This window comes from Larimichthys crocea, chromosome II (genome assembly GCF_000972845.2).
Source record: "Larimichthys crocea isolate SSNF chromosome II, L_crocea_2.0, whole genome shotgun sequence".
Taxonomy (NCBI): Eukaryota; Metazoa; Chordata; class Actinopteri; family Sciaenidae; genus Larimichthys; species Larimichthys crocea.
Genome location: NC_040012.1, coordinates 6,205,963 through 6,230,259, shown reverse-complemented (window position 1 = coordinate 6,230,259; position 24,297 = coordinate 6,205,963). Strand labels below are relative to the sequence as shown.

General features: G+C 39.3%; 1 protein-coding gene across 1 annotated transcript; it reads left to right on the top strand.

The window, feature by feature from the left end:
• Nucleotides 1–5,103: 5,103 nt before the first annotated feature.
• On the top strand, nt 5,104–22,113 carry LOC113748314 (putative ferric-chelate reductase 1). The gene is made up of 7 exons (XM_027291657.1): nt 5,104–5,322; nt 5,936–6,036; nt 6,999–7,205; nt 8,446–8,553; nt 8,815–8,956; nt 9,370–9,451; nt 22,017–22,113. The coding sequence occupies exons 2-7, from the start codon at nt 5,938–5,940 to the stop codon at nt 22,111–22,113; spliced, it is 735 nt and encodes a 244-aa protein (XP_027147458.1). The 5' UTR covers nt 5,104–5,322; nt 5,936–5,937.
• Nucleotides 22,114–24,297: the final 2,184 nt, after the last annotated feature.

Below are 24,297 nucleotides of genomic sequence, written 5' to 3'. Positions count from 1 at the left end.
CAGCAACAGATCTTCACATCAGAGGAGCTGAAACCAGAGAACATTTGGCCATTTGGCTTAATTACAGACTAAACGTTCATTTGATTATGAAAGACGTTGCTGGTGAGTTTTCTCATGCCTTCCACCTTCAGATCTAACAATTACTCAACGAGCTGTGGCTCATGAAAATCAGATAAGCTTACAACTAAAAGAACTGGAACCAGATAATGTGGCTTTGTTTGATTTGTGACTACTTACTTCTTTCTCATTTGTCCACTGCACCTTAGTGTTTAAGTTTAATGGCAGCCTGTATCCTGGTACTTCAACCTCTAGTCACTCAAACTAATGCCAAGCTGGAACGCACACACAGTGTGCAGACAAACAGAGTGACTGCTGTGCAAAACAAACAGGAAGATGCTCACATGACTGACGAGCGACAAACACATTTTTCTCACCTGACGTAATCTCTCAGAAAGTCGTAGTCGAGTTCAAACGAGGAGCTGCTGTTAAAAAGAAGACAGAGAGGAGTTCTGAATGAGTAAACACGAAGACGATACTGTTGATGCTTTCCAAAAATCTGTCAAGACAGGTGGAATTTTTCCTTGATGAGTGCAGTTTAGCAGCTGTGACGTTCGTCTTGCTGTGACTCACCTGTACATGTCGCCAGCTGAGCGTTTGGTGGTTTTTGACCTGTGAGGTTTGGGTTCTCCAGCCACGTTGATGTCTGAGAAGAACAGATCAGGAGTTCAGATTCTGGAAAACAGTTTGGCGATGATTTACCTTTAAACTGCATTTTGAAAAATGATCAAAACACCTCGATCTTATCTAACAAAGCACCTTGGATCCAGCATCTTGTTTCACAACATAAACTTTCTCAGAAAATTTGCACACTTGACCCAAGAAAGACGTAAATTTATTTGGAGCCGAACACTTTTGCCTGAAAATCAGCCCAAAAGTCAATGGAGTCTCTTTTTTTTTTTTCAAAAAAATCGGCAGCGTTGATGATCTATTAACTCTATAGCGCCCCCTTGAATTTTTCTTTGGAACAGCCCCGCCACAGTTTTGGACACAGAGTTTTGAATCCTCAGGAAACGGTGTGGGCGTGGCGATCCATAAAAAGATTCAAAGAAGAAACCGTCAGGAAGCACCTTCTCAGAGCTGTCTGAAACTTCTTGCGGTTATCAAGACCGATATTATGCACATTTCGACGTGCGCACATGTGCGAGGGCCTGACCATTGCTGCTTGTAAATTTGATGAAACATTTTGATTCTATATTTTATTTAGGATGTTTAATTGTTGTATAATCACAATATTACATTCAAGGGTGTGCTTTAACGTCATTATTGGCACTAACTGTCGTGCCAATAATGGCATTAAAGCGTAAAATACAGAGGAGAGGCTGCTAATAGTTCTAATTATAATAATTCATTATAATAATGATCTAACGATGTGATAAACCTTTAAATATTTGTTTCATGTTTTTTCTACTCCGTGTCTGTTTTTATATTTCTGGTGTTTCAGGGTAAAAACTACATTTTTTTTTATATATCTGTACATTGTGTTGTTGTTGTTGTTTGTGTATGTGTGTGTGTGTGTGTGTGTTACCTCAGGTAACCTGAACCTGTTCACTCTGTCTGGTGTCTGTTTTTATATGTTTGTATTTTTATACGGGGGTAAATATTTTGTACGGTGCTGGGTATGTATTGATCAAATAAATTATTAGTTATCCGAAAACATCAAACTGCTGCAACTCTTTTTTTTTCTTGACTCGACTGGATTTTCTTTTTCTTTTTGATTTTATACAAACAAATGAGCTTCACATCAACAACAACCACAAAATCCTGATTTTATATCAACACGAGTCAAAATACTGATATATAGAAGTATAACAGTCTGCATGAGTACATTAGTACTTCATTGGTACTTTTAATACTTTAATTAATGCAATTTATGATGATTCTGACAAACTGCAGTACTTTCTTACACTTTTACCTGAGTGAAGGATCTGAATACTTCTGTGGAGCTTTCAAACATGAAAAAAGTTTAACTAATAACTCAATAAAAGCTCTAATCATAAAGGTAAAATAAACTTCCTGTTTCTAAAGGTTGGATTTCCAGACCTTCTCTGATTTTATTTGATTTTATTTAGACTCTTGTTAGAACTTAAGACTCTACTCAGTTCAACGTTGGGTGGCGCTGCCTGGATTTGTTGACCTGACAGATTCGAGGAGATTAAGTGAAAAGCCGTGAATACCTGAGTGTGTGCGTGTGAGATCAAACCTGAGTCAATTTCTCATAAAACAGTCGAGGACGCAGAGGTGAAGTTAATAAGTTATAAAACAGACTAACAAGTATTTCCTGTGTAAGTTATGACTCTGTTTATCAAAGGTGATGCTGAGTACTACTTATATTAATATTTTAAGGCGCGACTCAATCCTATCTTAAGTTTCATTTTTATATTTTTCTGACGCTCTGAATGTGAAACAACACACTAGTATAAGAGTGTACGACGTGAATATTTTTACTCCTTTTAGGAGGTGTTTATTCACATCACATCTCAGTTTAAAAGATAAAATGGCAGCGACACGAGGAAATTGGCTTCAGAAATGTTTTCCACCTTGTCGTTTTTTCTTTTTCTGCTGCTTCACATCTGGGATTTTTATTAGTCACCTGTGACGACAATGTTCTGATAGAAGGAAGGAGGAAGAGTTTTATGAGATTATATCACAAGACAGAACAGTGTCTCAATTATATGCTGACTCATGCTCAAGAAAGCTGTATAAACTGCAATGTTTTCATGGAAATTGTATGCACATTTACACACTTACAGAGAAAATCAACAATTTTGTTTATACTGTCTATGAGGCGGACTCTGTGGATATAAAAAACAACAATTCTTATATTTTCAGGTGATTATACACTAATAAAAACACATTTATGAATATTATATTGCCCCAAACTCTGACACAGTGGACCTTTAAATCTATAAATGTAAAACTGTTGCATCCTCGGGGCACTGTGAATGTTCAATCCATCCAGTCGTGGTTGAGATATTTCAGCACAGACGTCCATTATATTTATAACACAGCACACATGCACAGTGCAAAGATCAACTCTGATTGAGCTCTTTGTGATACCCCCTGATATGCATCTTCACTTTGGCCAATTCATTAATGAGTTTTCATAAAACTAAATAAATCACCCATAAAAAGATCAGTAGCGACAGCAGCACATTAAAGTTTAGTGGCATCCAGGCGTAGGTGTCGAATGAAAACCTGACGTTCCTCTACTCAGCGTGAAAAAGATAAACTCTGTTTCATGTTTGACTGGTTTGGGCTAGAAACACAGGTTGTTGAACACAAATTAAAACATAATTATCTTTAATGTGTTTAATGTCTGTAAATAGAGCTCCTTAAATCTGACACTCTGGGCCTTTAACTTGATTTTAAAATTGAGTAAAACTGACGCGTCTGTCTGCTTTTATGTTCACCATGGATCAGTGACCAACACACAATGTGGGCAACTCCTTCTGGACGTGTTGGTACATTTTTAAGAGTCTATTTTGAGAAAGGATTGTACTTCCACAAATTAAATCTGCGTAGATACAACCTCTTTATTTATTGTAAGCGTGTTACTCATAACATCCTGAATAAAAAACTACTTTTGTTAAAACTTCAAGGATACTCTAGTACGTCATGTACTGTACTACTACTCCCATAGTGCCACGCTGTTTTATTGTGTACTAGATGATATATATATATTATATATATATATATATATATTATTATATTATATATATAATATATATAATAATATATATGGTATTATATGGATATATGGTTAATTATTCAGGTTACCTGAGGTCAGAGCAACTCGTGCTCATAAATCAAATGTTATCTTGTTATTTTATTTACAGAAATAACACCGGTTTCTTCCCGACAACAGAAAAATAGCATGCTTCTGTCTTGTACGTAAAATTCTTTTCGGGAAATGAATCCTTCAGAGTTTCCGTCTGCTTCAAAGAAAGAGTGGCAACAAAAGAAATTTGGGCCTCAGGGGAGTCTCAGAGAGTCTCACAGTGGGTTGAACATAGTTTTTATGCAGGCCTCTCAGGGGTTAGGATGAGGAGAAAAAAAACAAATTATTATGTGTTTATGTGCATCAAATAAAGTGCATCAAACTTAAATCTGTAGTAATATCAGACTGTGACCTCGCTGCTCTTTTGTTATTTTAATAAGTGGGACGTATCAGTTAGTTCACAGCCTACAACTTCTGAGAAACGCCACACAACTTCCTTATCAAAAAAAAACCAAAAAAAAAAAACCCATGGGCAATTGATTCCACAGGAATGATCACAATGTTACACAGCCTTAACCAGAATATTGTTTGTCCTCACAACAATTTTAGCAGGTGACACTTAATCATGTGTTGTAAAACTGAGCTGTGGTTGTTTTTTTTTACCAGCATAAATTCGGTATAAGTTCTTCTAATGTTACGTGAAAAAGGATATTAGTACTATTGAATTCACTTTTAAGGTTTAAGGTGTTTTATTACATCATTTTACCGTACACACATCAGACTCCAGACACAACTTGTCACCTTCGAGAAGTTACAACTTACTGAGGTCCTTTGGAGTGTGCAGGACTCTGACTAGCTGGTCCAGCTTTGTCCTCTAGACTCTCCAGAGGAAGTCCAACTCCTCTCACCTCCTGCATGACACTGTTTGAGGCCTTAAACAGCTCCTTCAGCAACAGACTGCTACTCCCACCATGTAAGAAGGAGCTCTACCACAGGTCCTTCATCCCAACAGCTGACTCTTTAACACCAGCACGACTTCATGACATTCTTCTAGAGATTTCTTATTTATGAGTAACAACGAGGTGATGTGACGAGTGAATCTTATCTGATATCACCTGAAGTCACTAATGTGCTTAAAAAAACAGCAAGTAACCTCAATTATACCAGATAGTGGAGTTGTTTCGAACGATAACTTTGGAATAGAACTTGAGTTTTGAGTTCTTGTGAATATAATATTAATTTGTACAAACAAAGCTATAATCCAAAGTTTGAACTACAATAACCTTCTTTCAAATGTTGAGTTAGCATGTTGATTCAGTGGTCGGTCACCTGTTTTGAATTACATACCTTCCAGGCAGGTAATTGGTCAGGTGGACTCTTACAAAGGCCACACCCCTCTTCATGATGCTATATCACCTCCCTCTTCCCCGCTCAGCATCAGTTCGCTGATTTAAATCATCACTGCAGGGATTGTTTGCTCACAGAAGAAGCTGAACAGAGAACATTTGCACACCTCAACACGAACTTTGACTTTCACAGCTCAGGTAAGACTCGGATATAAAAAGGGAAAACTTCAAAACAAATTTTTATATTTAAATTGAATCACTTGTGTTTCTTCATTTTAATTATTTAATTTGATTATTTGAAAAGTTCAATGAGGTTAAGTTTTAAGTTATAAGTTTTTACTGTTCTAATTATGATGATTATGAGTTAATTTAAAGATAAAAACATCTTAATTATGAGTTGATTACAAGTGTTTTCTAACTGTATCTAAGGGTATCACTCTGTTTCATGACTTATATGAATTTGTACTTTAAAAACTTTATTATTACATTATTTTTTACATTTATTCACAGATAAAGTACATTTTAATCTCTGAAAACATATCCTCTTTGTGTATAATTCAAAATAATATATTATATATGTTTTTATTAAACCAAATGTGTTTTCGTAGTAGAAATACAATTAGACACTTTGTTAAAATGTGTTTAAATCAGTTATTCATGCAGATTTTTACTTATTAATGTTAATATAAGAGATTTCATCTTAAGGTTTAGTGTATTGGTAATAGAAAAACTCTCAAATTAGACCTTTTTTTTAAAATCAGATTTTTAATATTTATTTAAACATTGATCTTTTTCTGTGCTCTCCTATCAGGAATGGAAGGACGATTGATCGTGTTGTTTGCTACACTGACCGTCTTTGTGGCGTCAGGCGTTCAAGGGACGTCTCATTTGTCATTTTCCAATAATACAGAGGTTTGCCTTCTTTCACTTTAATCCTGTGTACTCAGCTTTGTGCCTCAAACATATGTATCTGTTATCTTTATTAGTTTAAGGATTGCTTTCAAAAGTTTTAACACCTCATGTTTTTATTCTTCATGCTTCAGTGATTTTATTTAAAGGTCCAGTGTGCTTTTTGGAATATAATACTCACAGCTGTGTTTTTATTTGTGTATAATCATCTGAAAATAAGAATCGTTACATTTTTGTTACCTTAGAGTGACACTTTATATCTACAGATGTTACTATCTTCCACCCAGAGTGGACAAGCAGAACAAACACTATTTTCTAGACAGTATTTTTTCACGTTTCTACCAAGCAGCAATTTCCGTGACTGTGAAATGAAGTCAACATAAAGTGCTGAAAACTGCAGTTCCTCAAACGGCCACATCAGGCTGGCTCCAGGTTGAGTCACTCTCCATAAACCCCCATCTTAAAGTGAATGAGACTTTATATTTACAGACGTCGCTGTAGAACACACCGATTTCTAACACTGAAAATGGACCCTGAAGAGCCATTTGAAACTGAAAATCTGTGGCACTGGCTTCCACCATGTTGGCAGTCCTGCCTCTTCTGCCTCGCGGCTAATCTAAAAATTGGCAAAGTTGTGGATCATCAGTGGGCTGAATGACAAACAAGCCGTCTGTAATGGCACCCAGCTGTCAATCAAAGCAGCCACACTGTTAATCAAAGCAGAATTTTTTGCAGGGTTGCATCTTGAGTCAACATCAAAAAAACTCTGGAAACTACAATTCCCCAAATGCAATATAATGCATTGGTATCTATACAGCACCCTGCACAGGCTCCTTGTCGCCTGTAAACCAACTGTAACTGTAAATTGGTTGCTTAGCTCTTAAACTCAACTTGCTTCTTCCACAAGCCATGTGAAATGTCTACTCTTGTGGCTCGGTGTATGAATGACTGTGTGTGTCTTCCAGGTGAACATCACTCGGGATGGTTGTGGACCCCTTAAACTGTGTTTGGACAACCCAACCGGCTGCGATCCATCTACAAACGGCAACTGCCTGTTTGTCTCCTTTGCTATCAAAGCCTTTTTTCTTCCTAACAGGGCTGACCTGACCATCGACCTCAGGGGAAACGTTCAGTCCCCGGGATACGTCGCTATGGGAGCCACCCTTGCAGATGTGAGTGTAAAATATTTGTTGAAGGGATATCTAATTGTCCACTTAATCTAAAATAATAATAAAGTTTAAACTACAGTTATTTGGGTTTGTAATCTTTGGTTCAGCTTTGTTTCCTCTACAAATACACTGACATCCGAGGGTTCGGTTGAAAAACCTGTCTAACCATTCAAGCATGTTGCTTGGACCTTCAACTGGTGGCAGAGCAAATATTTTGACTTGACATCAAATAAAAAATAGCCCAATTCACAGAGACCGTGTTTGACAAGCATTGTCTTGTAAAGTCAAAAATTTCCAGCGTCAAGTTCCCCTCCCACAGCCATAGAAATGTAAATACTAGTGATAAGCTGATAACAGACACCTGGCAAATATTATATGGCACCCAGACACGAGCATATCACAGCTCTCGTAGTAAAAGTAAATTGACTTACTTCTTTATTTAAGGTTTTATTGACCTGATTCATTACAAATGGCTCGTTAAATATGTCATGTGACATTTATTGACTTTATATGTTATATATTGTGCCGATAAGGCTGCCTGAATCTTCAATAAAGGTTGTAAAGAGCATTGGGTAAAAGACAGCTCCATGCTTCAGAACACACATTTAATAGTTTGAAATACAATTTTCAAACTATTAAAAAACTAGTAAAAAAACCTAGGTAAAAAACGGGTGCCAGATATCTAACTTTTTTGGAAATGATCACAGATAAGATAGATATATGATAAAATAAAAACTTGCCTGTCTGTGAGGATAATGTATAATTGTAAAAAGTTAAACCATCAACAGAAAAATGATTATATCACTGCCAGCTTCCTCATGCAGTTAATTTACTGCAGGTTAGTTCAGGTTATAATTTCAAGTAATTTAAATTACACGGAAATAACAAACCAGAGTGTCTTACGCAAATACAGAGTCACATGAAGCCCATTGTGCAGTGTGGAAAACTTTCCGGAATAACTTGACCTGAACAAAGGCATGAAACACAAATGCAAACAAGGAAACAGAAGTAAACCATAATAGTGCACAAATACTTGAAAAACATCCAGGTGAGCATGAAGGTCAACACACAACAGACAAAACAAGTAGGGCTGTAAAGTTAACTATTGTCTGGAACATTTCATAACTTTAATCACTTTTAATCAAACATAACAAAGTCGCTAGTCTGTGATGCTGGAATTTGATTTCCCCTTGCTTTAAGAGAGTTAACTAATCTTTTTTAAACCCACTAATTCTTTCCTCAGGGCAGCACCAGTCTGTTCGTCTGTGCACATAACGGCTCAGCCAATGCAACGTTCTTCCGGACGCTGAGCAGAAACAACAGTAGTAACCCGTTCATGCCAGCGGAGACTGTAAGTTGTACTGTTGATTTCACCTTTATGGTTGGAATTCTTATTTACCGTATGAATCCTTATAGTTGCCGTATAATTGACATGAAAATGCCATATGAATGGCATATCAAATAAATATAACAATGTTTTGCTGAATGCTGAGCATTTTTCCCCAAAATGTTAGATAAAATTATTTCCTCTGTGATTTCTGTGTGAATACTATATTACACGTTGTATCTTTTTACCTAAACTCTGCTGTTAAATGTCATATTACCTCATTAGAGAGTGACTGGAATTCGAGTCATGCTGAAAGGCGATGTGATCAGGTGTGAGTTCGATATCCCAGGCGTGACCGTCAACCAGAACAGGATCACCATCAGTACCAACCCCACCATCACCGCCGGTTCTGGAGTTGTCACTGCAGGTAAGTGAATACACATTAACACACACTTTATTTGATATTCTTCTGGTTCACAACACAATTTCCCTGCAGAAACAGCAACAACAATATCGTCATAAAGATTTTCAGGATAAAGTTAATTATTATTATTAGTGTATTAAAATTACACTACCACCACAAGCTTGTATATAGCTGTGATGCTTGACACAATATTGTGAATTGCACTGCTTTTGTGCAAAGACCCGTCCATCATGGAATAAATAAAATAAATTTAAAACGGACAAATTGATGATGATGAATGAGATTAGGACTAGCGATGAATTTGGATTTCCTGCTCTCGATAGCTGTACATTATATTTATTTTATTGTGACTTTAAGATACTCATCCATACAGGCTGTATACCTCCCACCCTCTGTCCTCTCATGTAATTATTTAGATGGTGGAATCGGACAATTCATCGCCACCCTGAACCAACGTGTGAACCTCACTTCTGCCGCAGCATCCCAATGGAGCTCATGGTACACAGAAAAATTATGTTTAGGTTCTAACCAAATTCGAGGGTCATCCAAAGAAATAATGGGTTTAGGAACAGTATATTGTAATTCAGCATACATTTAGCAGCTGTTTTGGAGCTTTCGCATCACATCCGATTATCTACGTCAACAAATGGACTTTTGTCCAGTTGTCAAGGAAATTGATGTCATATGATCCGCGTAATGTAAATAGACGTTGAGCAGACATTGCCAGCTGCTGTCACCACAGGCAAAACTGAACTTTGAAGTCCGTGTGAAAATTGGACTATAGGCAAGCATACAGTTCAAACAAGATAAGATAGACTTGATCTCACACTGGGGAATTCAAGAAAATAGAAGAAAATAAGAGCTTCCAAACGCAAAAATGACCAAAGACAACCAATCACATCCAGAACAGCCGCTATCTGTTGCGAAACATATCGAAACATCTGGATTGAATAGAAAAGATGCACATCGTCGGGCATACTAATTATATCTTACGTTCCCACTGAGATATCTGTAACAGAAGAGGTGCCCACAACACACTGTTTAGGTACATGGGCCTCCTGAAATGCAAAAGAAAGTCCCTGACACAGTTCAAACCATAAGACATCCACCGCACGCCACTCAGCGTTTTTGGTGCAGACAAGAAAAGGTTTGTGCACGTTTTTGAACAACAAAACTTCAAAGTCCATAAAAAATCAATTTTCTATGCATGATCTCTAGTCGGAGACAAAGGCTGAATGAAGCAGAGGTGATCACCCGGCGTCCAGAGTCTAATTCCTTTCGTAGATGTTGCATTTAGGCCGCTGGCCTTGTGATTATGAGAGTGGATAATTTTTGTTGCAACTCTGATATCTTCAATCAATTCAATTCAATTCAAGAGTTATTGTCATTGTCCCAAAGGCAACGAAATCTTTTGATTGTGTCCACAATACTGCTCTGTGTTTCACCCAAGGTCTTTCCTAGGCTCCTTGTGCCTGTCAAAACACAGAGCCGTACAACACATCCTGTTGCCGTCGCTGCATGCTACGGGTTTGAGCTCTGCTCAGTGCAATCTGGGTTGTTACACACAGAGCAGTGACCTTTGCATTGGTGGGCGTAGGGCTTCATGTAGCTTTTGTAGATTGTTGAACCGATCGCGGGACACGGTCGGATGTTGGAGGAGGTGGAGGAGATGGAGGAGGTGACGGCCCTGGGGGTGAATACAGCTGACCTCTCACGTTTCCTCCACCATGCTGACATGAGTTCCTCTAATTTGAGTTTGAAATGAAGCCGATTGTTGAAGGGCGGTGGTGGGGTAGGAGGAGGAAAAGGAGGGGGAACTTGGTTTTCATTAGCTGTGGCAGGAGGAGGGGGAAGGGGATGGGGAGCAGGAGGAGGCGATGGATGGGCTTTCCCTCCTCTTCCCTTGTTGGTAAATCTCGCATGCCCCCCACGTTGCTCCCAGTTATTTACACGCCTGTCATGGCCCCACAATTGTAACTTTCAACCCATTCCCGTGCGGACCCCTTTGCGGAGTGATTCCCTAGCCACCCCTGCCCCCCGTTCGTCTGTTTTGGTATTGACGCAGCCCCGCGCCGTTCTTCTATCCTTGGGTTGGAAAGAGTATTAGCAGTCGATGCATGACGGTTCATTTACATTAGCAACGACTACATCTACAGGAGGAGGTGGGGAGATTTGATTCAATTGCTCAACCATAAACTCTAAATCAGACAGACCAAAAGACTCTAAAAAGTTTTCTTCATCCATTTTTTTTAGTTTATTTTAAATGTCACACCACACTTTTAGGACTTTTTCCTACTGAAATCAGCAATAGCACGTCCAACCTTTGCAGTCTCTCACGATCGTCCAGTTTCTTAATGAAATCAGCAATCAGCAATGAAATCTCTCACGTTCGTCCGCAGTCAGTGGGCGTGAGTCAACTCCTTCCCGCGTCGTGTCTCTGCAGTCAGGCTGCACTTCCGGCTCCAGGGTTTTGGTCCCACCGCTCCTTTGTTCCACAACCCCCCAAAAAAAACTAAACATATTTTAATTCACAAGACAATTAAGAGACAAGACAAAAAGATCATTTTATATTTAGAAAACATTGCCTACCTTGATGACGGACATAGGGACATAGGTAGCTCTGACACAGGACTCCCGAGAGGAGAAACTGAAGGCCCGGGCTCTGTATAAAACATCATTGAAATCCAAATGTCACCCTTTTCATCGTCGGAAATATATATATTTATATATATTTTTTCTTTTAGAAAGTTTTTGCGACTTACCTGATGCTCCACTTCTAGTGTCGGCAGAATTTCCTGCCTAAGTAGGGCGGTTGCGTCGTCCTAATCGCGGACGGTTCGCATGAGGATGACTCGTTGCTGGAGGAGTGCTCGGAGTGCCTCCTGCATCACCATCTAATAGATAGACAGATACAGGCGTTCTAACACTCTGGAGCAGCGTCGCCTCGCCTAGAAAATCTATATATGAAAGTTTGGAGACAAGGAAAAAGTTAAAAAAGTTACATCTCATCAGTTTACTGACAAAGTCAGAGAAAATAAAGAGAAAATAATAGACCCACTGTGATCTGATTGTGTGAGTTGGATGCCCTCAAACTCGTCAGAAGTCACTTCATGAAATGAAAAAAAGACATTCAGTGTAGAAAACAAAACAAAATCCTGGATACAACAACCCAAAAGCACCAAAAATGTCTTATAACACAGAAAAACATGTAGTTTCTAAAATGTGTGTAAACTGTGTAGTAGTGCACTCGTATTTTTCAGAAGTTACTCAAACTTGTCAGAAGTTACTTCAAGAAATGAAAAAGACAATTGTTGCAAAACCGAATAAAAAAAAAGTTAAATCACTTACCGGGAAAGAGGGCTTGTTGGTCAGAAGGACAAGTAGGAGGCTGAACCCCGGATGAAATGTTATTTTCTAAAATAAAATGAATACTATAGTTCACTTTTTTGGTAAAAAGACAAAAGATAAAGTTAAAGTTTTCCCATACCGCGCTCCATCTTGTCAGCCTTCGTGCGTTCACTCTGCTGTCTGCTGCCCTAAGTTACAGTTTTATACCCAGAAAACGAATGCTGAAGACAATTTATTAGTTTACGATGTTTCAACCATTTGAGGTGTTAGCTTGCATCTCAATATCAGATGTTTTGCTGGTTGATTTGTTTTCACAACTGAGTTTCCCGCCATTTCTAGAAGATTCTTACAGTTGGGGGTCTTGTGTGTGTGTGTGTGTGTGTGTCTGTGTATGAGAGTGTAAGATACGCTTTTATACCCAGAAAACGCATTTATGACTTTATTTCAGCCATTTGAGGATTAGCCTTCCACCTCTCTAACCCAGGAGATATCTGCTGGTTTGTTTACATATCTGTGTTCCGGTCATTTGCAGGATATTCTTACACTCGGAGGTCTTATCTGCGTGTGTGTTTGACGGCTGCAGTTGTTTCCACAACTGAGTTTCCCGCCATCCAGAACATTCCTTTTAACTTTAACTCCATGACTTCATGAGGGGAGAAGACCAGAAATACCTCCTTTCTCTCATTGGTTGTTTTACAGATTTTATTATTTTTTTTTTTTACAACATTTGCACGCGCACACACACATTCAGCGCAGCCAATAGCAGTACAGGTGGCAGGCTGTGGGGTAATGGCATGCGTACCACCCCCTTCAGCACAGCCAATAGCAATGCCGGGGTGGGCAGGGACCCCTCTTTTTGGGTCAAAGGTCAAAGTCGTAAAACTGTCAAAGCGGGGTCAACCAGAGTTTGACGAAAGATGGGAAGTGTATCTCTCTGGTGCCTCTAATAGTCTATCGAGAACTTTGGATTGGTAAGAAATAAAAGCATATCGTCAGTGTACAATGGTAACTGAGATACCTGTAACAGGAGGCACGCAACTAAAAGCCTCTGCCAAAGACTTGATAGCTGACACAAATAATAGTGGGGACAATAAGATGATATTTTGCCAATTGTTAGTACAACAGACAATAGAATGTTATTACAATAACTTCACCCAACTGATGAATGCCTCACCCTCACACAAAGAATAATGAACAAACATTTACTGATAAACTCCTTTTGCATCTTTCCTTGCCAGCTGGCCGATCCTGCTGAGTTGTCCTTGCACTGTTCACCATGCTGGGAGACTACGGAGTCTCAGGAAGCTGTGGCCAGTGGACACAATGAAAGTGAAGCTTATTGCCCTCTGGATTTACGACGAGTGTTAAAAACTATGTATCCAGATGCTTTACTTTATCTTCTTCATACGTTGTGTCTAAGCATCCTTTTTTCTTTTGCCACCATTTTACCTGAGAAGAAGCTACAGCTAAAAAACTTAATGATATTCATGTTATTTGCAAAACACTTCTTGTGGATTAGTGACTGGGGGCAAGATGAACTTTGCTTTGAGAATGTTAAACATTTTACCCAAGCACGTAGTAGATAATTGTGTTTTTATCGCGACAAAGAAATATACCAACCCACTTGCTATTTCCAGCATGCCTGTTTATATAAAAGTTGCTGAACTTTTTGGTTTGCCAATTCATCTAGATCTGCCCCATCTGGCACCACAAGCAGTTCTGCAACTGTACAGGACTTCGGTTGAACACGTTAGCTGTTATCTTGGCAGGTAGCTCAGTTATGTGAAACCCAAGGCCAAGACAAGAACTAGTTATTATAGTCTACCTTAAATGCACGGTGACAGTACCATATTGTTGAAGAGATATTAATTGTCCATTTAATCTAAATCATAATAAAAGTTTAAACTACAGTTATTTGGGTTTGTAACCTTTGTTCAGCTGTGTTTTTTCCTATACAAATACATGACAATCCGACTAACATTCCGGGTTTGGTTGAAAAACACCTGTCTAAACCATTTCAACTTGTTGCTTGGACCTTCAACTGGTGGCAGAGCAAATATTTTGTTTTGCTCAAATGGACACATTTTTTTTTAAATCATTTTGAAGCTACACTGATGTTTTAATGATGTGCTCCAGTACGATCACACTTGTGGGACATGTAAACGTTTTACGGCACCAAGCACACACCTACATAATATTTCACTGATTTTACGTGAAAACTGGATTCTATTTTAATGAGAAAGAAAGAAAAATGTTTTCGGGTTTTCCTCTTGAGTCCAGCCGCTCCGCCTAAACTCTCTGAATTTACCGAGTTCATATGGACAGTGAAGTAAACTGCGCAGCTGTAGCTGCGAGCCTCATGTTAGCGGGTGCAAGCTCAGAGCACTTGCGCAGTGTGGTGGTTGTTCAACAGGCATTTTGGACACTGACCATAAGGAGAATAATGGACCAGAGGAGAAAAAGGACGGAAGAGCGAGGGAAGCCAAGAAGAGAACGGAGCATGACCCGGACAAGAGTAAATCTTGGGACTCGCTTTTAGGGGTTGGCACGTGCTGGTGAGGTGAAATGAAATACAAAGCTGAAGACAGCCCGAGCTGGACTGACTGCGTTGGACTTAGTGAGTCTATCCGCTGGCTGCTATGTCTTCTGTTGGTGAGCTTGCTTGCTGTTTGCTGTATCAACAAATACAAACTGTCCATATTACCACAGTGGCATTACACTCTGAAACGGAGGCGGTACATACCAATTTTCATGTTAGACAGTAAGGACGGCTCAGTTCCATTTAGTTTCCCGACTCGTGGAATTGCAACTATACTATTACATTATATATTATATACTGTGTTTCCGTAACCTTTTAGAAACAGCAGCCAAAAAAACTAAAATCAGCTGTAACCAAACTTTTCTATGTATATGTGAAGAAGGTCTGCAGCCGTCCACTTTCACTGCAAATAAAGAGACGAAGAGTGTTGAATGAGCCACTTGAGTGTGGACATAGCGACAAAACGCTCCATGTAAACTTGTCAAACACAAATGTTTAACAACCTGAACTGAAAAAATAAAGTGCAAATGAAAAAACAAGTGCAGCAGCACCGATTCTTCACATCAGAGGAGCTGAAACCAGAAGAAAATTTGCCATTGCTTAATTACCGGACTAACGTCATTTTTCTGAAAGACGTTGCTGGGAGTTTCTCCTGACATTCCACTCTTCAGATCTAACAATTAATTCAACGAGCTCTGGGGCTCATGAAAATCAGATAAGCTTACAACTAAAAGAACTGGAACCAAGCTAATGTGGCTTTGTTGTTTACTTTGTGATTACTTGTCCCCCTCGCCACCTTAGGTTTAAGTTAATGTCCGGCCTGTATCCTGGTACTTCACCCTCTGTCAACTCAAACTAATGCCAAAGCTGGAACTTCTTCAAAATTTTGTACCCAATTAATTATCCCTACAGCTTCATTCATTCACCTGTACGCTCCACACAGGGCAGACAAACAGGTGCACTGCTGTGAAAAACAAACAACTGGAAGATTGCTCACATGCCTGACGAGGACAAACACATTTTTCTCCCTGGACTGTTAATCGCTCTAAAAGTCGTGTTGAGGTCAAACGAGGAGCGGCTGTTAAAAAAGAAGGAAAGAAAGAAGAGGAGTCTGAATGAGAAAAACACGAAGCTGCATTACTGTGATGCTTTCCAAAAAAATCTGTCAAGACAGTGGAATTTTCTTTTGATGACGTTCGTGTGCCGTGACTCACTGTAATGTCGCCAGGCTGAGCGTTTGGTGGTTTTTTTGACGTGAGGTTTTGGGTTCTCAGCCAGGGTGATGTCTGAGAAGGAAGAAAAACAGATCAGGAGTTCAGATTCTGGTTTGTCGCGATTTACCCTTTAAACTGCATTTTGAAAAACTGCCAAAACCAACCCGTTCTTATTCTAACAAAGAAACTCGGATCCAGCATCTGTTTTACAACATAACCTTTCTCAGAAAATTGCCATCACTTGCCCCAAGAAAGGACGTAAATTATTTGAGCCGAACACTTTTGCTTAAAATCCGCAAAAGTCCAATGGAGTCTCTTTTTTTTTTTCAAAAAAAATCTGGCGCGTTTTGATGATCTATCAACTCTTTCTAAGCGCCCCCTTGATTTTTCTTTGGAAAAGCCCCGCCACAGTTTGGCCACAGAGTTATGAAATTCCTCCCGATTGTAAAATGACAGGACCAAAAAAAAAATCTCGGAGCAACTTGGCTACAAGAAAGCGAAGCCAGAGATATTTAAGAAGAATTGGAAAATCCACTATCTTTGCTTGTTTCGGCTGGTTGACAAGGGGTCATATTGAACGATCTCATTGCATGGCCTTTAAACTTGGTAGGTGTGTTCCATAGACTTCCTGAGTAAAAAGTATCCAAAGATGAATTTTGAGGAGGACACGGATGTGGCGTGGCGATCCATCAAAGATTCAAAGAAGACATTCGTCAGGAAAGCCCCTTCTCAGAGCTTTCTGAAACTCTTGCGGTTATCAAGACCGATATTAGCACATTCGACGTGCGGCACATGTGAGGGGGCCTGACCATCGCTGCTTGTAAATTTGATGAAACATTTTGATTCTATATTTTATTTAGGAGTTTAATTGTTGTATAATCAACAATATACATTCAAGGGGTGCTTTACGTCAATATTGGCAAAATGTCGTGCCAATTAAGGCATTAAAGCAACACTCCTTATCGCTTAATGTTGCAGTGCTTCCGTTTGAATCAGCTTTCAACCTGCAGGGTTTCTTCCAGTTTCTCATCGACTAAAATAATTAAAAAAACAGACAGGACAAACATCAGATATTTTAATATCTTTCATATGGGTTTGGTTTTTTAAAAAATAAACTTCATTTATGGACTTAAAGAGTGTATAAAAAACCAGGAATTAAATTGTAATTGATCTTAATTTCATCCAAAACGATGTTGTTTCCTCTGTGACCCTCGTTAGGCTGGTATGGACACCCTCCAGGAGGGACTCTTTAAAAAATTCCTAGAGAGTGCGGCCAAAAAGTGCTTTAACCCACACACTTAAAACACGTGATGAGGAGGGCTGGTTGCCGGGTAAAGCCCTGATGATCAACACCGACAAGCTCATCAGACTGTGCAGGTTTTAGGAGCGCAGGCGGCCCGCCGCCAAAGCCGCCCAGCCATCCCAGCTTCACCACCGGGGTGATGTCAGCACTCTTCCTCGCTCTGGCGTTTTTTCCTCACCATAATGTTCCCCACTGAGATCGCAAGGGTTGCCAAAATAAGTTCGCCACAAGATCAGGGACCGTCTGCAAAAGAAACGGCAGGCGGCCTCTCTGGAGTGACCAACGGTGAAGCAGACGGAGCTGCAGAAAACGATGGATGGCATCGCGGTGGAGGAATCGAGGCGAATCACGGAGGTTGAGGGGCAAAGTCGCGACGACGATGATTGGAGTCGGATCCGAAGAAGCAGGAAAACTGGAACCTGATGGAGGGAGAAATGGACAAGAAGCATGAGGAGGAGGAGAGCCGAAGAGAATAAAGAGATGGCGCAGGAAAAAATTAAAAGTAAGAATGGAGAAAAAGGGAAGGAGGAGACAGCGAACGAAGAAGGAGAAGAGAAAAAGACGGAGGAGGAGGCGGAACGGATGATAAAGAAAGAGGGAAAGGGAAAAAGGTTGAGGAAAAGAGCAAGTCTGAGTCACAATTAGAGAGATTTTCTGTGATGATGAGAAGAAAGAGGCGGTCAAGGGAAAAGAAGTTTCGGAAGAAGACCAATCTCAGAAAAGAAAAGGAAGAAGGACAAAGAAGCCGAGAACCGACTCACAGCCGGGAAAAGAAAAAATACGAGAGCAGGCAAGCACGCAAGACGACAACGGTCGGAATATAAAAAGACAGACGAGAAGGAAAGCGAGGAAACGAAGAGGAGATCAGGCGCGTCAAAAGCGGGCGGAGCAGAGCGGAACGCTGTACGGTGCGCGGGCGAAGACGGAGAGAGAGCGAGAGGAGTAAGATCGGCAGGAGGAGGACGGAAGGAGTCACGAATAAAAAACAGGAAGTGTGAAGGTGGAGTACGAGGAGGCCACAGCGGCAGCAGGAGCGGGACAAAGGATGACCACACAGGAGCGAAAGAGAAAGGAGGGAGCAGACCCGAATCGAGGGATAAAGGAAGATGGGGCAGCGCCGAAACAGTGCCAGGACTGCGGAGAGGGATTGGAAGGACTGGAGGCTGAGGCGAGAGCAAGGCAAGGAGGTGAGGAGCCCGACGGAGGGCGGATCACGGAGGAAGGGTGACGTGAGGACGGAGTCGCATCGGAAGGTCACAATAAACTGAGGAGGAGCGGAGGGAGCATCGGAGAGACGAGGAGTTGGGGCGCAGAGGAGAGGAGTCCAGGTTCAAGAGGAGTCATCACGCGAACCGATTGGAGAGCAGATAGATTAGACGCTGGTTTGTCTGCTCAGCGGCAACAAAACACACAGATTCTGACTCAGGTGATCATTACACTACTGGAACACTGATTACAAAATCCCTGAAGCGGTTCGAGGAAGTTTTCATTTAGCAGGATCAAACACATGTGTGTGCTGTCTCCGGTGGATACTGAATAACTATGATCAAAACAGCAGAATTTGAATTCGTCAAACCGGAGGAAAGAGTAAGATTATTAATTCAATGCCGGGCATGAGTTCATTATTATAAATCAGTAAGTTTGCGTGCCTTGTTTCGAAGTCAACAACGTCTGACTGTGAGTCCGGACGGTGAAGCTCTGCTCGACCCGAAGGACTTTACAAACGAACTATCGTCCATGCATCCATTCTGTCACATCTGATCCTCATCGGGCGCCAAGTCTCAGCTGACTTAGTGGTTGTTGTAGAGCTGAGGTACGCCGAGAACGAGACGAAAGATATAAACGGTACATGCACTTCTTCACAGCCCAATGTGATCACAGGAAGGATGATGATGCTTCCGTACCCCACAAGCATGTAAAATACAGAGGAGAGGTGCCTAATCTTATATTATATTAATTCATTATAATAATGATCTAACGATGTGCTATAAACCTTAAATCTATGTTTCATGTTTTTTTCTACTCGTGTCAGTTTTTATATTTCTGGTGTTTCAGGGTAAAAAACTACATATTTTTTTCTTATCTGTTTACATTGTGTGTTGTTGTGGTGCTGTATGTGTGTGGTGTGGTGTGTGTGTGTATGGTGTACCTCAGGTAACCTGAACCTGTTCACTCTGTCTGTGTCTGTTTTATATGTTTGTATTTTTATACGGGGGTAACTATTTGTACGGTGCCTGGGTATGTATTGATCAAATAAATTATAGGTATCCGAAAACTCAAACTGTGCAACTCTTTTTTCTTGACTCGACTGGATTTCTTTTCTTTTTTTTATACAAACAAAATGAGCTTCACATCATCAACAACCACAACCTCCTGATTTACTATCCACACGAGTTCAAATACTTGATAATAGAAGATAACAGTCTGCCCGAGTACATAGTACTTCATGGGTACTTTTACTCTTTAATTAATGCAAATTTATGATGATTCTGACAAACTGCAGTACTTTCTTACGCAGGTATCAGTACTCGTGTTGTATTAGACTTTTACCTGAGTGAAGGATCTGCATACTTATGTGGAGCTTTCAAACATAAAAAGTTTAAACTATAACTCAATATAAAGCTCTAAATCATAAAGGTAAAGATTAAACTTTCCTGTTTCTAAAGTGATGGATTTCCAGCCATTTCTGATTTTTTTGATTTTATTTAGACTATTGTTAGACTAAGGGACTCTACTCAGTTCAAACGGGGTGGCGCTGCCTGGATTGTGGACCCTGACCGATTCGAGGAGATAAAGGAAAAGCCGTGAATACCTGAGTGTGTGCGTGTGGGAGACCAAACCTGAGTAATTTCTCATAAAACAGTCGGGGACGCAGAGGTGAGTTAATAAGTTATAAAAAAGACTAAACACGTATTTCCTGCGTAAGTTATGACTCTGTTTACCAAAGGTGCAGGCTGCGTACTACTTATATTAATCTTTAAGGCGCGACTCATCCTATCTTAAGTTTCATTTTTATATTTTTCTGACGCTCTGAATGTGAAACAACACACTAGTATAAGAGTGTACGACGTGACTATTTTTACTCCTTTTAGAGGTGTTGATTCCCATCACATCTCAGTTTACAAGATAAACTGCAGCCGACACGAGGGAAATTGGCTCAGAACTGTTTCCACCTGTCGTTTTTCTTTTCTGCTGCTTCCAATCTGGGATTTTTATCTATTCACCGTGAGACCTGTTCTGTAGAAGTAAGGAGGAAGAGTTTTATGAGATTATCTCACAAAGACAGAACAGTGTTCAATTAATGTGGACTCATGCTCACGAAAGCTGTTAAACTGCAATGTTTTCATGGAAATTGTATGCCCACATTTACACACTACAGAGAAAATCAACATCTTTTGTTTATACTGTCTATTATGGGCCTGTGGATTAAAAAACAACATTCTTATATTTCAGGTGATGATATAGAGTGTGGCTGTGTGGTTGAAGTATACACAAAGAGGAGTAAGTTTTCAGTAGAAATTTCAAATATGTAACTTATCTGTGAGATAAATGATAAAAAAAATGTAAAATATAATAAAGTTTTTTAAAGTACAATTCCATTAAGGCCATGAACAGAAGTTGATAACCATTAGATAGCAGTTAAAACAACTTGTGAATCCAACTCATAATTAGACATGGTTTTTAAATATCGTTTAAATTAACCATAATCACCATAATTAGAACAAGTAAAAACTTATAACTTAAAACTGAAAACCTCATTTGAAGACTTTTCAAATAGATCAAATTAAACTAATTAAAATGAAAAAAACACAAGTGAAGTTCAATTTAGAATTATAAAAATTTGTTTGGCAGTGACAAGGTTTTTATCCCCCTTTTTATAATCCCGAGTTCGTACACTGAGCTGATGAAAGTCAAGGTTGTCGTTTAGTTGAAGGTGTGCCACACGGTTGCCCTCTGTTCAGTTTTCTTCGTTTGCTGTAGCCAAGGGACAATCCCTGCAAGGTGATGATTAAATCTACAGGAACGGATATGCTGAGACGTGGAAAGACGGGAGGTGATAATAGCACATGAAAGAAGTGGTTGGGGTGGGCCTTTGTGTAACGAGTCCACCTGACCCAATTAACCTGCCGCCGGGAGGTAAATGTAATTTCAAAACAGGTACGCGAACCAGACCCACTGAAACAACACAACATGCAGGTAAACTCAAACATTTGAAAAGCAAGGTTATTGTAGTTCAAACCTTTGGAATTATCAGCTGTGCTGTTTGTACAAATTTATATTATATTCAACAAGAACCCAAAACTCAAGTTGTGCTATTATGCTTCGCACAAGTGTAGGTCGAAACAACAACTCCACTTATCTGTATAATTGAGGTTACTTGTGGTTTTTTTTTTTAAGCACCATGTGCCTAGTGCTTCAGCTCATTCCGGGCCCAGGGAGTTCCTCGATCCCACATCCCAACCCTCGGTTGTTTCCTCCATCAAATCAGCATCTCAGAAGGAATGTCCTGCACCAGTCAGTGCGCTGGTTAAAGAGTCATGCTGTGGGATAGAGAGGACCTGTGGTAATCGAGCTCCTTTAACGTACATGGTGGAGTAGCATCTAGTTTGTCTGCAAGAATGCTGTGTATAAGTGCCTCAGAAAAACGTGTCATGTCAGGAAGGTGAAGAGTTTGGACTTCCTCTTTGGAGAGTCTAAGGACAAAGCTGGACCAAGCTATTTCCAGAGTCCTTGCACACTCCAAGGACCTCAGTAAGTTTGTTTGAACTTCTTCGAAGGGGACAAGTTTGTCTGGGTCTGATGTGGTGGTACGTAAAATTGATGTAATAAACAACAAAACCTCTAAACCTTAAAAGTGAATTCAATAGTACTAATAATCCTTTTTTTCACGTAACATTAGAAGAACTTAACCGATTTATTCTGGGTAAAAAAAAAACAACCACACTCAGTTTTACAACACATGATTAAGTGTTGCACCTGCCGTAAAAATAATTTTTGGAGGGAAACCAAATATTCTGGTTAGATGGGCTTGTGTAACATGTGATCATTCCCTGTGGATCAATTGCCCCATGGGTTTGTTTTTTTTTTTTTTGTTTTTTTTTTGTTTTTTTGATAAGGAAGTTGTGTGGCGTTTCTCTCAGAAGTTGTAGCTTGTGACATACCTGATACTCCCAACTTAATTCAAATAACAAAAGCAGCAGCGAGGTCACAAGTCTGAATATTACTACAGATTTAAGTTGATGCACTTTATTTTTTTTAGACGCACATAACACATAATTATTGTTTGTTTTTTTTTCACCTCATCCTAACCCGACGAGGCCTCCATAAAAAACTATGTTCAACGATCCGATTGCTGGAAAGACCTACTCTGAGACTCCCTAAGGCCCAAAATTTTCTTTCTTGTGTTGCCCAACTCTTTCCGTTTGAAGGCAAAAGACGGAAAACTCTTAGGATTGGCAGTTCCCGAAAAGAAATTTTTACGTGACAAGACAGAAGCAATGAACTATTTCTTACTGTTGTCGGGAGAAAAACCGGTGTTATTTTTTCTGGTAAATAAAATACACAAGATAAATTTGATTTTATGAGAATCCGAGTTTGCTGTCATCTGGACCATCAGGGCTAACCTGAATATTAAACCATATATCCCATATATACCTATATATTATATGGATATAATATATAATTATATATAATTATATAATATAAGTACTATATATATATAATATATATATCTAATATATAATCATCTAGTAACAACAATAAAACAGCGTGGCACTAAATGTGAGATAGTAGTACAGTACATGGACTACTAGAGTATCCTTGAAAGTTTAAACAAAAAAAAGTAGTTATTTTATTCAGGATGTTTTATGAGTACACCTGCTTACAAATAAAAAAAGAGGTTCGTATGTACTAACGCAGAATTAATTTGTGGAAAGTACAATCTCTTATCAAAATAGACAATCTTTAAAATGTACCCAACGAGCATACCAAGAAGAGGAGTTTGCCCACATTGTTGTTTTTGTCGAACTTGCCCATGTGAGTGAACATAAAAGCATGACGACGCGTCAAGTTTTATCATGCAAAAAGTTTTATGATAACTCATTATAAGTAACGACCGTCTGAATGGTTTTTTTTTTTTGTCTTAAACAGAGCAGTGTCAGATTTAAGGGAGGCTCTAATTTACAGACATTAAACTTAAAGACACATTTAAAGAATAATTATGTTTATTAATGGTTTTTGTGCTCCAACAAAAAAAGAAACAACAACCCTGTGTGTTTTTTTGTCTAAGCATATTCCCAGCCCAAAAAAAACCACTCCCCAACACGAATGAAACAGAGTGTTATCCTTTATTCCCCGCTTCATTTTTTCATTCACCGCGGAAAGTTAAGGGAGTCGTCGGTTTTTTCATTCGACAACCCAATACGCCTGGAGGCCACTAAAAGTAATGGTGGGCTGGGACTGTCACGCTACATCTATAAATACTTTTATATGGGTGCGAATTTATATTTAGTACGTTTTTAAATGATAAGAATGACCAACTCATTAATGAAGTCAGGACCAAAGTGGAAGATTGCAATATCGAAGAGGGGTTATCACAAGCAAGTAGGACTATTAATCAGAGTTGATCTTATGCACTGTGGCCAAATGGTGTGCCCTGTGGTATATATAGAAAGAAATGGATGTTCCCTGTTGCTGAAATATCTCAAACAAAAAGAAAGAAGAAAAAAAAGAAAAGAAGAAGAAGAAAAGAGAAGAGAAAAAAAAAAAAGAAAAAAAAAAAAAAGAGAGAAAAGGAAGGGATGGATTGGAACATTCACAGTGCCCCCGAGGATGCAACAAATGTTTAAATAAAATTTATGAGATTTTAAAGGTCCACTGTGTCCAAGGTTGGGGGCAATATGTAATATTTAATAAAATGTGTTTTTTTTATTAGTGTTAA